Source organism: Balaenoptera musculus, chromosome 2 (genome assembly GCF_009873245.2).
Source record: "Balaenoptera musculus isolate JJ_BM4_2016_0621 chromosome 2, mBalMus1.pri.v3, whole genome shotgun sequence".
In the NCBI taxonomy this organism is placed as follows: domain Eukaryota; kingdom Metazoa; phylum Chordata; class Mammalia; order Artiodactyla; family Balaenopteridae; genus Balaenoptera; species Balaenoptera musculus.
In genome coordinates, this window is record NC_045786.1 from 69,119,806 (window position 1) to 69,132,402 (window position 12,597).

Consider the following 12,597-nt stretch of genomic DNA (forward strand, 5'->3'; position numbering starts at 1 on the left):
CCCGTATTTTCCAACCTTAAATCAAGGACTCTGTCCGCAGGCCCTCAGGACCAGCCTTCTCAAGTTTACTGATCAAAACTGCAGAACAAAGTCATTCTCTCCCGTGACAATCACCCAGGACTCCAGGGAGCCCACAGCTGGCTGTATCAGACATCCAGTAGGGAGAAACACGGTTTTCTGTTTGTAGTCTGGTGCGGCAGGACCTAGTACCCTTGGCAATGGGTCTGCGTGTTCAAAGTCCACTTTTGTAAGATACCACCTAAAGCATTTTTGGTTCATAAAGCAAATTTTTGCATCAATTATTTGGGGTTGCCACCACAGCTTATACTGCAACACGGTGGCTCAGACGTGGGATCGTGACACTCCTTTGGGATCCCACGGTTAGCAAGAGAAGGGTCTCAGCGGCAGGGAGTTTCTTAGTTTTCTAGCTCTGTTTACCACAGGGCCCCTGGCCCAAAGGAAGTCTCTCACGGACCCTCAGCAGATCAGCAGGTAGAGGAGAGGCCTATGGTGGGGGAAGGGAGGGGAAGGGGATTCTGAGTCCAGAATCCTGCCCCTTCCTCACTCAGCCCTTCCAGGAGCTTGGATTGAAAACAATAGCTCTTGCCCAGACTTCAGCCACCTTCTGCAGACGGAGAAGCCGAGGTCAGAGGGAGGCTGTGAACTCCTCAAGGCCACGTGAGGAGTCCTGGCCAGGCTTCCTGACCCACAGGCTCGCTCTGGATTTTGCACTTTTGCTTCAAGCCGCTTGTGTGTGGACCACTGCCATCTGAACAAACTATGCAACTCCAACTGCCCACATCCAGAAGCTTTTTAATAAAAAGGTTTTGTTCGTTTTTTCCTAACAGGGTTTTAGTTTGATTGCAGTTCACTCACTCTGTCTGCTAACACCACGGGGGCACTGCCCTGCACCCTGACTAGCTCTCAGATTCTCGTGGGTCTGGAAGAATGGCTGGCGGCACATCACTGTCTTTTACCTCCATTTCCACCTGGGCCAACTTTGGCTTTTCTGAGAGCAAAGTCTCTCTTAGGGTGGTCAGGTTGTCGTCATCTTTGTTTCTGGCCTCGGCCAAGTACAGGACTTCTGGAGTTTGTTTTTCCGGTGGCAGCCTCTTTTGATTTCTGGGAGGAGAGAAAACACTATGGGATGTGAGTTCCTTGAGTTGGGGTGCCGAGTGTTTGGGGTAAGACTGGGTCTCCCAGGTGGGTTAGTGAGTTTGAGGTAGAAATCCAGTACACAGTTCTGGGAACAGTTTCGGGAGAAGCCGAGATGGTGCCATGGTTTTTGGCAGAGAAACATCTTATACTTGTCTGTGTGTCACCTTACCAAATCCTCAGTGCCACCTGTGAGCTCAACTACTATTGCTCCCCTTACAGGTGATGTAATGTGGCTCAGAGGGGCCAAAGGAGCACATGCCTGGGATGTGCGTTTAAGTTTCCTGACTCTGAGTCCCGTGTTCTTTTCACCAAACCACATTTTCTCATCGCAGGGCTGTCATCCTACTTAGTGCAGGTCCTTGTCACCCCACACCCCATCCCCACCCTCATTCCACCCCATCTCTAGACAAACTACCTCAGGAAATTCCTAACTTATCTTCCTGCCTCTAGGTGCTTACTTCTCCAAACTGGCCTACACACACCAAATCATGATTGTAAAGTCCCTGTGCGTACACATCATTCCCCAGCTCAAGCACCTTCAGTGGCTCCCCACTCCCACTTCCTTAACCTGGCATTCAAGATCCAGTCTTCCTTCCAATAACTTTCCCAAATGTCTTCCCTCTGAGGTGGTTCTACTCAAAGTACCCACCTCTAGATTTCCTGGCCATAGTAGAGGGACCCGGCTGTGGTTAGAGCTGACCGCCCAATCTGCTTGGGCCATAGGGGAGTATCTCAGTGTCTGCTGCTTCTGAGGACACCTGCCTTGTCTCTAAAGTGACCTTCTTGAGGGGGATGCTTCCTGACAGGGTGAGAGAGGAAAGGTCACCTTCTTAGAGGCTATACCCTTTGGGTCTTTTTATATCCTGCATCCAGACTGATCTTGCTAAAACATAAACCTTTCATGTCCCTGTGCAAAGCTCTTCTTTGGCTCCCCAGTGCCCATGAGCTGGAACCTGAACTCCTTCGGATGGTCCCCAGGGCCTGTTCACTCCGGGCTCTGCTGCCTCTTGTCGTCCTCCTCCCCCTGCCCTCCTCACACTCCACGCTGCAGCCCCTCGGGCCCTCCTCCTCCCGCCTCGAGCTTGGTGTGTGCTGTCCCTTGGTCTGGAAGGCTTCCATAGCCCACCCTCTCTCTCTCTTTTTTTGCCCCGCAGGCCCCAGATCCCATCTCTGTGCTCCCACAATACTCTATATGTCCCCCAGTCGCCACCTGTCACTCTAAACTACAGTAATCTCCCCACCAAACTGTAAACTCCATAAGGCCAGGGCTGAATCTATCTTGCCCAGCCCTGCGGCCCCCGCTCTCAGTGCGGAGCTTAGCGCAGAGCAGGTGCTCAGCTTATTCTGTGGAATGAATGATGACTGGGCCGTAGCAGTTCATAACGACTAGTTACCAATGTGAGCCAAGGGCACTGGGTTATTTCTTTCTGGCTTTACAGCAGAACTGTGAGGAGGATTCATAGATGACATAAAATATAGCCCAGAAGGAAGAGCGTGGAGGTTAGGCCAACCCTTCCATGGATCCTCAGGGACCTTTTTCTGTACAGTGGGAATAGGTAATTTGTGCCAGCCCCACCTTACAGGGCTGTCTTGATCAAGTGAGAGAATGTGAAGGTGCCTTTAAAATTGTAAAACATGATACAGATCTGAGGGAGAGATTCTCATTATTATTGTTTAAAAGTTACTACTAGTTACTAGGGCTATAGTAATTATTGAATGAATGGGAATGAGTGAACCAAGCATTTATTGAATAACTTCTAGAACCAGACTTTGTGCCAGTTGCTTGGGGAAACAAAATTGAGTCAAATGTGGTCCCTGCCTTCAAGGAGCTCTCAGAAGTTAGCCCTGGAATCATCCAGAGAGTTTATCAAAATGCCAATGCCCATGTCCCACCCTACACCCTTTGTGTCAGAATCTCCAAGGCAAGGTGCAGATTTCTGTGTTTTTAATATTCCTTCTCAGGTGATTTGGTTGTGTATCCAGGGTTAAGGAGTATTGTTGTTATAAAGATGTCAAAATTACCCCAGGAGCCCCGACTGATCTCAGGTCTCTTTCTGTGCCCTGCATTTGGCCTTGGAGCAGCACAAGGCTTTCCCCTTTAAGAATAGCCCTAACTCTGCAAAAACCCCCACTGTGCACTCGCCACAATCCTAGGAGGAGGGAATCCGTTATTACTGCCACTTATAGAAGAAGAAGCTGGCTTGGAGATATTGAGTGTCTTGCCCAGCTACTGAGTGGCAGAACTGGAATTTGAACCCAGCTTGTGTGACTCCAGAGCCAGAGATCCTGACTTCTGAGATACACCAGCCCGTGCCCTGTTTGCTGGCCAGGGCCAAGGAGTGGTCATCGGGGACAGTTGCCAGTTTTTCAGCAGCTTTGGGTTCTCAAAGGACCCTAAAGGATGCATTTTGCTGTCCCAAAGGGTGGACAGCCAAGGCCCCTAGATGACCCCTCTCTAGGTTTCCTTTGGGAGGGTAGGGCCCCCCCCTCCAGAGACCACCCCCAGACCAGCTCCTCACCTGTTTGCCTGGATGTTCCTTCCCAAGAAGACGATGCTTATCACGACCACCACGACCACCAGGGCAAACATGGAACTAGTCCAAGGAGTTGCTGGGGAGGGACACACAGGACAGAGCCTTGAGGAGAGGCTGGGTGCCCTTCAGGCCCCTAACAGACCAGCTCACAGCATCAACTGTCCTGTGCTGTGGGCCAGGTATTGTAGAGAGACTCTAACTAAGCTGAAAATGTGCCCCCTGCCCTGCGGGAACTCCCAGTCCAGTGTTGGGGGGGAGAGGGAGATAAGATCTCTGCTCTGAAGAAGCTCTCATCTACCTGGGGGAGACAGCACTGCAGCTGGGTAATAATAGTGGGCAAAGGAGGAGTGTGGGTGAAGATGAACTTCACAGTCTTCAGAGTTTTGCTAGGGGCTAGCCAAGTGCAGTACAAGGGGAAAAGGAAGGAAGGGAGGGAGGGAGGAAAGAAAGAAGGGGCGGCAGTTAAATTGGATTCAACACTCTGCCCACAGACAATACGTAAAGTGGCTAATCTGAATTTGGATAATCAAGATTGGTCCACACTGTACCCAAGTGAGGCAGGGTCTAGCTTCAGAGCTTTTGTGTTTGCTGTTCCCTCTACCAGGAATGTTCTTCCCCCACATAATCTGCATGGCTAATTCCTTCACCTCCTGCAAGCTTTATTCAAACACCACCTTCTTAGGGATGCCTTCCTTGACCACATTATGTTCCCTGCAGCACACTTCCTATTCCCTTTCTCTGCTTAATTTTTCTCCGTATTATGCATCACCAGCACACTATGCATTTTAGTCATTTGTTGATTTTCTGTCTCTTTCACTAGAAGGTATGCTGCATGAGGGCGGAGCTTTTTTTTTTTTCCCCCTTCTGTAACCCCAGTGCTGAGAACAGTGCCTGGTGCACAGAAGGAACTTAATAAATATTTGTGAATGACAGGATGGATGAGTAAATGAGTGGCCAGCCCTGAGAAAAGGAGGGTGCAGTTTAGCCAGACCCCTCTGGGTAGTGAGACCCCTCAGCCTCAGTCCCTGGCTTGGAGGAAACGTGCAGCCTGCTGCAGAGGAGGGAACCATGAAGGGGGCTTCAGCCAGATTCCTCTCTTTGTGTTGTGTCCATCACTTACCATCTTCTACGCGAAAAAACCAAAGCATTTCTTCCAGCAGCTCCTGAGGCACCTCGGTGCCAGGTGGGGCTCCAGTAAGCTCCTCATTGTAGCCCATGCCACTGCTTCTGGTTGGGATATGTTTCTGACAACAAAGTCCTTAGGCCCCTTCGCCCCCAGGTGCTCTCCTGGCCCCCTAGGTTCTGGCTCTTTGCAAAGCCCCAAAGCCTGCTGGAGACAAAGCAGAGAACATGACTGGATATCTCACCCCAGTTTACTCTCCCCTCCCTGCCCAAACCCAGCTCTCCTCAGGCCCAAAGTTACAGGACCAAAACAGCTGGAACTCCCGGAACAGGTGGGGCCTGGAGAAGCGGAGACCGTAGAAGTGGGAGTCACTCAAATCTTTATGAAAACTCATCATGTGTGGGGAAGAGCACTGACCTGGGAGTGAGGAGGACTGAGCCACTGATGGGCTGTGGGACTCTTGCAGGGGACTCCCGTTCTCCAAGAAGAAACCGATATCTAGACTATACAAAGAATTCTCGCAAACTAAGAAGAAAAAGACTAGAATCCTAATAAATGTGTAAAGGATATAAACAGGCAGTTTACAAAATAGGAAACCCAAAAGGCTAGCAAGAATATGAAAATAAACTCTTTGGAAATAACAAGAATGAAAATTAAAACAAAATGAAACACCACTTGACGTCTATTAGATTGGCGTAGTTTGGAAGGTGGATAATGCTGTGTGTTGGCGGGGCTCTGGGGCTTTAGCCTTACGCACTGCCAGGGAGTGTAGACTGGGGCAGCCATCTAGGGAGCAAATTAGTCAAAGTAAGTGTACACATGACCCAGCAGTTCTACTCCTGAGTGTATTTATATCTCAAAGAAAGTATCCCTGAGGATCATAAGGGGGCATGCCACACCATTTATGAAAATTCACATATGCACACAAAACAACAACACACATTTTACAAAAACACATTTTTAAAAAGACCCAAAAAAAAAAAAAAAAAAAAAGACCCATTCAACACATTTGGATAATTATCACTGGGTGTGGGGAGAAGAAAAAGGTAACAGAAATGGGGATCCAAGTAAAGAAATAAAAACAGGAGAAGGGTTTTGAACAGACCAATCATGAAATCATGTCATAGGGCTAAGAAGACAATGAGGCAAAGAGAGAACAAGAGAGGCCAGAGGCCATCTCAAGTCGCCCCGCTCTGACACTGCCTTCCAATCCAAAATAGCCTTTGGAGGCTCAGCCAGGAACATCCGAAAACAAGTGGATGGCAAACAGCCAAACAGAAAAACAAGGTACTAATAAAAAGATTGCCATCAGAGTTTTCTCCAACTCTCCAGCTCTGAGAAAACTGAAGAAACATCTACAGATTTTGAGGGAAAATATTTTGACACAAATATAATATGGAGCTGAGTTTTTCCTATGTGAATGATCATTCATGTATCAAGATAGAGATGGAAGTCAGGGAGAAAGAAAGACTTTTTTTTAGACTTTCAGGGACTCAGCTGCCTACTACCTGCTTACTCATTTGAAGCATATAATATATATACTGAATAATGGAAAGACAGAGTTACAGGAGTGGCGAATCGATGTGATCTTGTGTTCCAGCTCCAACTGTCCAGAGCACTTGCTAAGAAGGGCTGTGAGTTTCTGTCCAGTCTCAGAGGCAGGAGTACCTGGATTAATTAGTAACATTGGCCACAGGCCCCTGTTGCATATGCAGAGCCCCCCTGAATACCCACAGAGAAAAGAGCATGGATTTCAAGACACCAAACACCAACTCCCTTTGGGGAAGTGGGATGGGGCCTAAACCCATGGGACATCCACTTTGAACACTTCTGTATTGTATACATTTCTTGTGAGCACATACTACCTTCGTGAAAACAATACATGTAATTACATTTTTTAAATGTATGTATTTTGTATGTATATTCTAAATATATATTTTGTGTATTTGTATGTATTTTAAACGTATGTATATACTATCCAAAGAAAACGAAAACACAAATTCGAAAAGATAGTTACAGGGACTTCCCTGGTGGCACAGTGGTTAACAATCCGCCTGCCAATGCAGAGGACATGGGTTCGAACCCTGGTCGGGGAAGATCCCACATGCCACGGAGCAACTAAGCCCATGCGCCACAACTACTGTGCTCTAGAGCCTGCAAGCCACAACTACTGAGCCCATGTGCCACAACTACTGAAGCCCGCACGCCTAAAGCCCATGCTCCGCAACAAGAGAAGCCACCGCAATGAGAAGCCCGCGCACCGCAACAAAGAGTAGCCCCCGCTCGCCGCAACTAGAGAAAGCCCGAGCACAGCAACGAAGACCCAACGCAGCCATAAGTAAGTAAGTAAGTAAGTAAGTAAGTAAATAAATAAATAAATAAATAAATAAATAAATAAATTTATTAAAAAAAAAAAAGAAAAGATAGATGCAACCCAATATTCACAGCAGCATTATTTACAATAGCCAAGATATGGAAGCAACCTAAGTGTCCATCAACAGATGAATGGATAAAGAAGATGTGGTATATATACATACAATGGAATACTACTCAGCCATAAAAAAAAGAAATTTTGCCATTTGCAGCAACATGGATGGACTTGAAGGGTATTATGCTAAGTGAAATAAGTCAAAGAAAGACAAATACTGTATGATATCACTTATATGTGGAATCTAAAAAATAAAACAAAAAAGAAATAGTGAATATAACAAAAAAGAAACAGACTCAAAGATATAGAGAACAAACTAGTGGTTACCAGTGGGAAGAGGGAAGGGGGAGGGGCAATATATCAGGGTAGGGGATTAGGAGGTACAAACTACTATGTATAAAATAAATAAGCTACAAGGATATACTGCACAGCACAGAAAATATAGACAATAGTTTATAATAACTATAAATGGAGTATAACATTTAAAAATTATGAATCACTATGTTATACACCTGAAGCATATAATATTGTAAATGAACTATACCTCAATAAAAAAAGTATGTATATATTGTATTTATACCTTTTGAGACAATTCCAATTTTGGATGTTTAATTAGTGGAACTAATCAAGATGTCAGTTCTTCCCAATTTGATCTATAGATAGAGTGCAACCCCAGTCAAAATCCCAGCAAGTTATTTTATGGATATTGACAAACTGGATTTAAAGTTTATATGGAGAGGCAAAAGACCCAGAATGGTCAACACAATATTGAAGGAGAAGAACAAAGTCAGAGGACTGATGCTTCCCAACTTCAAGACTCACTTTAAAACTACAGTAATCAAGATAGTGTGATACTGGAACCAATCAGATAAGTGTACACATTTGCTTGTAGGCTGATGTCCACAATGGAATGTGTGTTTTAAACATGTATAATATTGTTATAATAAAAATATACCAACAAATGAAACAAACAAAAAGATAAGACGGATACAAGTCAGCCCTCCCTGACTGTGTTAGATGCCACAGAAACAAAGGACACAGTTCCCTCAGAGCACTTATCCAGTTTTCTTCTAGAGTGAGCATGGTATTAATATCTCTGCTTTTTAAAAATTATTAACTAAACTTCATGATTTATTTGCATTTCATTTTTCCATTAATGTCTTTTTGCTGCTCCAGGTTCCCATCCAGGATATCATATTGCATTTAGTTGTCATGTCTCCTTAGGCCCCTCCAGGAGATTTCTGCATTTTAAACAGGGCTTAACCATCTGTCATTAGACAGTGATTCCTGCCAAAGAACCTGGACCACCCATCCCCATGGGAGGTTGAAGACACTCACCCTGGGTCCTGGGTTCCGAGGACTTGTCTGATCTGCTGCTGGGAGCAGCACCGATTTCTCTGTTCCTCTTTCTCCTTTCTGGGCAATACTGATGGTCTTTGCACCTGAGATTTCGCACAGCTGTCACCTAGGGGGCAGCGCTGCAGAGCCTGGGCCAGCCAGGCCCATCTGGTAGCTCTGCATTTAGCACACGCCTGGAGCCTTCTCTGTCACTTGGCGGTGACTGACCTCTTGAATGAGAGGCCTCAGATGGCAAACAGGCTCCACCTGACTTTCACAATCAGCAAGAACCAGGAACCCAGTGCTCTCCTTCTTATCTGTTGGCCTCAAGTAAAAAGAAAACATCCAGACCCTCTTGCCAGCCCAGGGGAATGGGCTGGGGAGGACCCTCCATCTGAAGGTCCCGTCATTGCAGGGGGCTGTGTGGTGTGCCCACTCCAGGCCTCTATTTCCTGGTATTATCAATATTTAACCACGGAGCAGGGAGCCAAGCCTGGCCTTTTACAGCCTCTGCTTTCTCCCAGTGAGGGTCATGGCCTCCTGTGAACTCCTCACAAGAAGCTATAAAATAAGACCTTTGGAGGGTCAGGGGTGGGGAAGGCAAGGCACGTGAGGCTGTGTGAGTGACACAGAGAGGAGGAAGCGGGCCAGGTTGAACAGCGTTGAGTGGGAAGGGTTTGGTGGGGAAGCAGGAGTGAGGTGCTCCCCCCACCAGGCCACATGTATTCAATTCTGATCATCAGTGGGCTTTTCTACCCACACCCCCCCAGGCTCCTTGCATCTCCAGCAACCCTTGGAGTTGGCTCAGTAAGGAGTAGGGTTCCCATTTCCCAAGTGAGGAAACAGGTTGAATGAAGTCACATGACAGGTGCAAGCTCCTCTACGAGTTAATATTGGTCAGTGGTGTGAACGACAGAGAAAAGGAGATGCAACAGGGAACCTAGGCCCAGAACGGACTCCAGCTCCTCATCGTTTCGTAACTCATTCATTCAATAAATATTACTTGAACACCAACTGTGTGGACACAAGGTAAACAAGACAGGCAAGGACCCTGGTCTCCTGAAGCTCATACTCTAGGGGACAGACAGGCAACAAAAAAGTAAGTAAAACATAAGATAATTTCAGCTAGTGACAATTTCTGTGAATAATTTAAACAACGAAATGATACAGAAATAGATGGGGGGCTATGATTACTATATTACTTTACTAAAAACTGAATGACAAAGAATTAACTATGCAAAGACCTGGGGCAGCAAGTGCAAAGGCACTGAAGAAATAATGAGCTTAATTAGTTTGAGAAACAAAAAAAAGGGCAACGTAGCTGAAGCACAGTGATATGGGGAGGTGGCATGGAATAAAGTTGGAGGGTAGACAGAAACAGAACATGCAGTAAAACAGAATAAGGAGTATGGATGTAGAGAGAAGCCACTGGAGGTGACATGATCTGACTGACATTTATCCAAGATCACTTGGCCTGATGGGTGGGGAATGGTTTGTAAGGGAGTGAGAGAGGAGATGGGAGACATTAGGAGGCTCTTGCATTCATCCAGGCAAGAGACAGCGGTGGTTTGGACCAGGATAATGACAGCAAAGATGGGGAGAAGTGGTCAGATTCAGGGTACATTTTGGAGAGAAAGGCAGCTGATAGATTTCGAAAGAAAGGAACTCAACTCTAACTCTCTTAAGCACAAAAGGAATTCGAAAGGAATTCATTGGCTCATATAACTGGGAAGAGCAGAGTGGAGCTGTCCTTAAAAATAGCTGGAACCAGAAGTCTGAAGATCCTTCACTCTTTCTCTCTAGGTCTCTTTCTTTTTTTTTTTTTTTGTAATTGCACTTTTTTTAAAAAAAAAATTCATTTATTTATTTATTTTTCGCTGTGTTGGTTCTTCGTTTCTGTGCGAGGGCTTTCTCCAATTGTGGCGAGCGGATGCCACTCTTCATCGCAGTGCGCGGGCCTCTCACTGTCATGGCCTCTCGTTGCGGAGCACAGCTCCAGACGCGCAGGCTCAGTAGACGTGGCGCATGGGCTTAGTTGCTCCGCGGCATGTGGGATCTTCCCGGACCAGGGCTCGAACCCGTGTCCCCTGCATCGGCAGACAGACTCTCAACCACTGTGCCACCAGGGAAGCCCTCTAGGTCTCTTTCTGCTTCTCTCTGGGTATCAGGCTCATTCCCACAGGCTGGCCATCTCCTGGTAGCTGGACCAGGCTGCAGGAAATCCAGGCTCACACCCTTACAGCTAGAGGAGGAAGGAGTCCCTCTTCTCAACTCCAGTTTGGCAGTTCCTGGGACAGGACCCTAATTGTCCTGGCCTGGGTCACATACCCACGTTTTGGATCAGTTGTTTTGGCCAAGGGTGAAGTACTATGGATGCTAGCTCAAATCTCATACCCATTGAGTAGCCAAGAGAGAAAGGCTGTGAGCTGGATAGCCATGCCAGTGTGGGTCCCTAAAGTGACCCCTTGACTACAATCCTCCCAGTCTGCCCTGGGGGAGTGTCACTGGGCTCTTAAAGGGGATTGTGTCCCCTTCAAGAGGCGCCTGCCCCATCCAAGGTTTTCCACTCTTCTGCCTGTTTCTCTTTTCTTCTTCCTCTTACTTTAGTTCTCTCTGCTACAGCTTATCCAATAACTATTATTCCGTATCTGCTCTGTGCCAGGATTATGCTACTGATGAACAATCACAGTCATTGTTCCTGACTTCATGGAGACTGCAGTCTCATGGGAGTCACACAGGTGGTCACACCAGGGATCACGTAATTGATTGCTGTGTGATAAGGGCCATGACGTACACACAAAGACGAGAGAACATTACCAAGCCCTCCCTTCCGCATAGCTTCAAATATCACTTCTGGACAAATCAGTCCTACCTTGGACTCTCCTTTCTTGACCTCTTCAGTTCCTTGTCTCCCTCCCTGGGCAATTAGTAGTGGAGTGGAGTAGAAAGAGCTTTGGAATTTCCCCTGCTATTCTAAATCTACCACCTCATAATCCTTCTAATCTCAGTTTAAATATCATCCTGTCAGGGAAACCTTCTATATCAGTTAAGACTTGTGATTGGTTCTGGGTAACAAAGACCCAATTTCAATGGTTTAAATACATAGGGTTTATTTTTTCATATAAGAGTTTCAGAGGTAAGGACTTCCCTGCTGGTCCATTGGGTAAGACTCCACACTCCCAATGCAGGGGGCCCGGGTACAATCCCTGGTCGGGGAACTAGATCCCACATGCATGGCGCAACTAAGAGTTCACATGCCACAACTGAGAAGCCTGCATGCTGCAACTAAAAAAAAAAAGATCCCACATGCCGCAACGAAGATCCCGCATGCCACAACTAAGACCTGGTGCAGGCTAAATAAATAACTAAATTTTTTTTTTTTTTTAAAGAATTTCAGAGGTAGACAGTTACTGATGTCAAAAGCTCAAGGAAATCAGTGCTGATTTCTGAGAATTCCCTCATGGTCCCAAGAAGGCAAATGCAGCCCCTGCCATGATGTCCAAGTTCCAAGCAGATAAAAAGGAAAAAGGGAAGAAGGACAAAAAGATGTGGCTATCAAGTATTATGGACAAATAACCTGCCAGAGAGTAAATCCAGACAACACGGAGAACTACAGAGAAAGACGGCATTCCCATAGAACAGTAGCAGGGCAGCCAGTGGGCTAACCAGGAAACTTTATTGCCAGGAGATCGTCACAGGTCATGCCCAGCAGGATTTGATAACCGTCATGGACCAGAGATGGCTACACAGACTGTAACAGAGCCTGCTAATCGTCCCCTAGAATACATTCTTCCCTTCCTCCTTTTTATAAAAGAACCCTCTGAATTTCAGCGTCATATGGCCACCCAGCTAGAGACTGCATTTCCCAGATCGCTTGGAGTTTGGGGTGGTCCTTTGACTAAGTTTTGGACAAGAGATGAGAGTAGTATACTACTTCTGAAGTACTCTCTCTTTTTTTTTTTTTTTTTGCAATTATGTAAACTTTTAAATTGAAGTGTAACCTACATGCAGAAAAG

General features: G+C 46.4%; 1 protein-coding gene across 5 annotated transcripts; it reads right to left on the reverse strand.

Moving 5' to 3' along the window:
• Positions 1-796: 796 nt before the first annotated feature.
• SLC51B (solute carrier family 51 subunit beta) lies at positions 797-8,962 on the reverse strand. Of its 5 annotated transcripts, none has more exons than XM_036844977.1 (5): positions 8,582-8,962; positions 5,233-5,318; positions 4,813-5,019; positions 3,678-3,768; positions 903-1,122 (listed from the first exon to the last, which is right to left on the reverse strand). In XM_036844977.1, exons 3-5 carry the CDS (start codon positions 4,907-4,909, stop codon positions 918-920), a joined length of 393 nt encoding a protein of 130 aa, XP_036700872.1. In that variant the 5' UTR covers positions 4,910-5,019; positions 5,233-5,318; positions 8,582-8,962; the 3' UTR covers positions 903-917. The 5 variants fall into 5 exon arrangements, with proteins under 5 accessions (XP_036700868.1, XP_036700872.1, XP_036700871.1 ...); XM_036844976.1 differs by having other exon boundaries at positions 4,813-5,022; XM_036844973.1 differs by lacking the exon at positions 5,233-5,318 and having other exon boundaries at positions 797-1,122; positions 4,813-5,022.
• Positions 8,963-12,597: the final 3,635 nt, after the last annotated feature.

What these genes read in the sequence shown, in the direction of transcription:
- SLC51B (XM_036844973.1), bottom strand. Translation starts at nt 4,909, where the DNA reads ATGGGCTACAATGAGGAGCTTACTGGAGCCCCACCTGGCACCGAGGTG. An exon ending in GTTTTTTCGCGTAGAAGATG is followed by an intron (nt 3,769 to 4,812) that starts GTAAGTGATGGA and finishes GTCCCTCCCCAG; the next exon opens with CAACTCCTTGGACTAGTTCC. An exon ending in AGGAACATCCAGGCAAACAG is followed by an intron (nt 1,123 to 3,677) that starts GTGAGGAGCTGG and finishes CTCTCCTCCCAG; the next exon opens with AAATCAAAAGAGGCTGCCAC.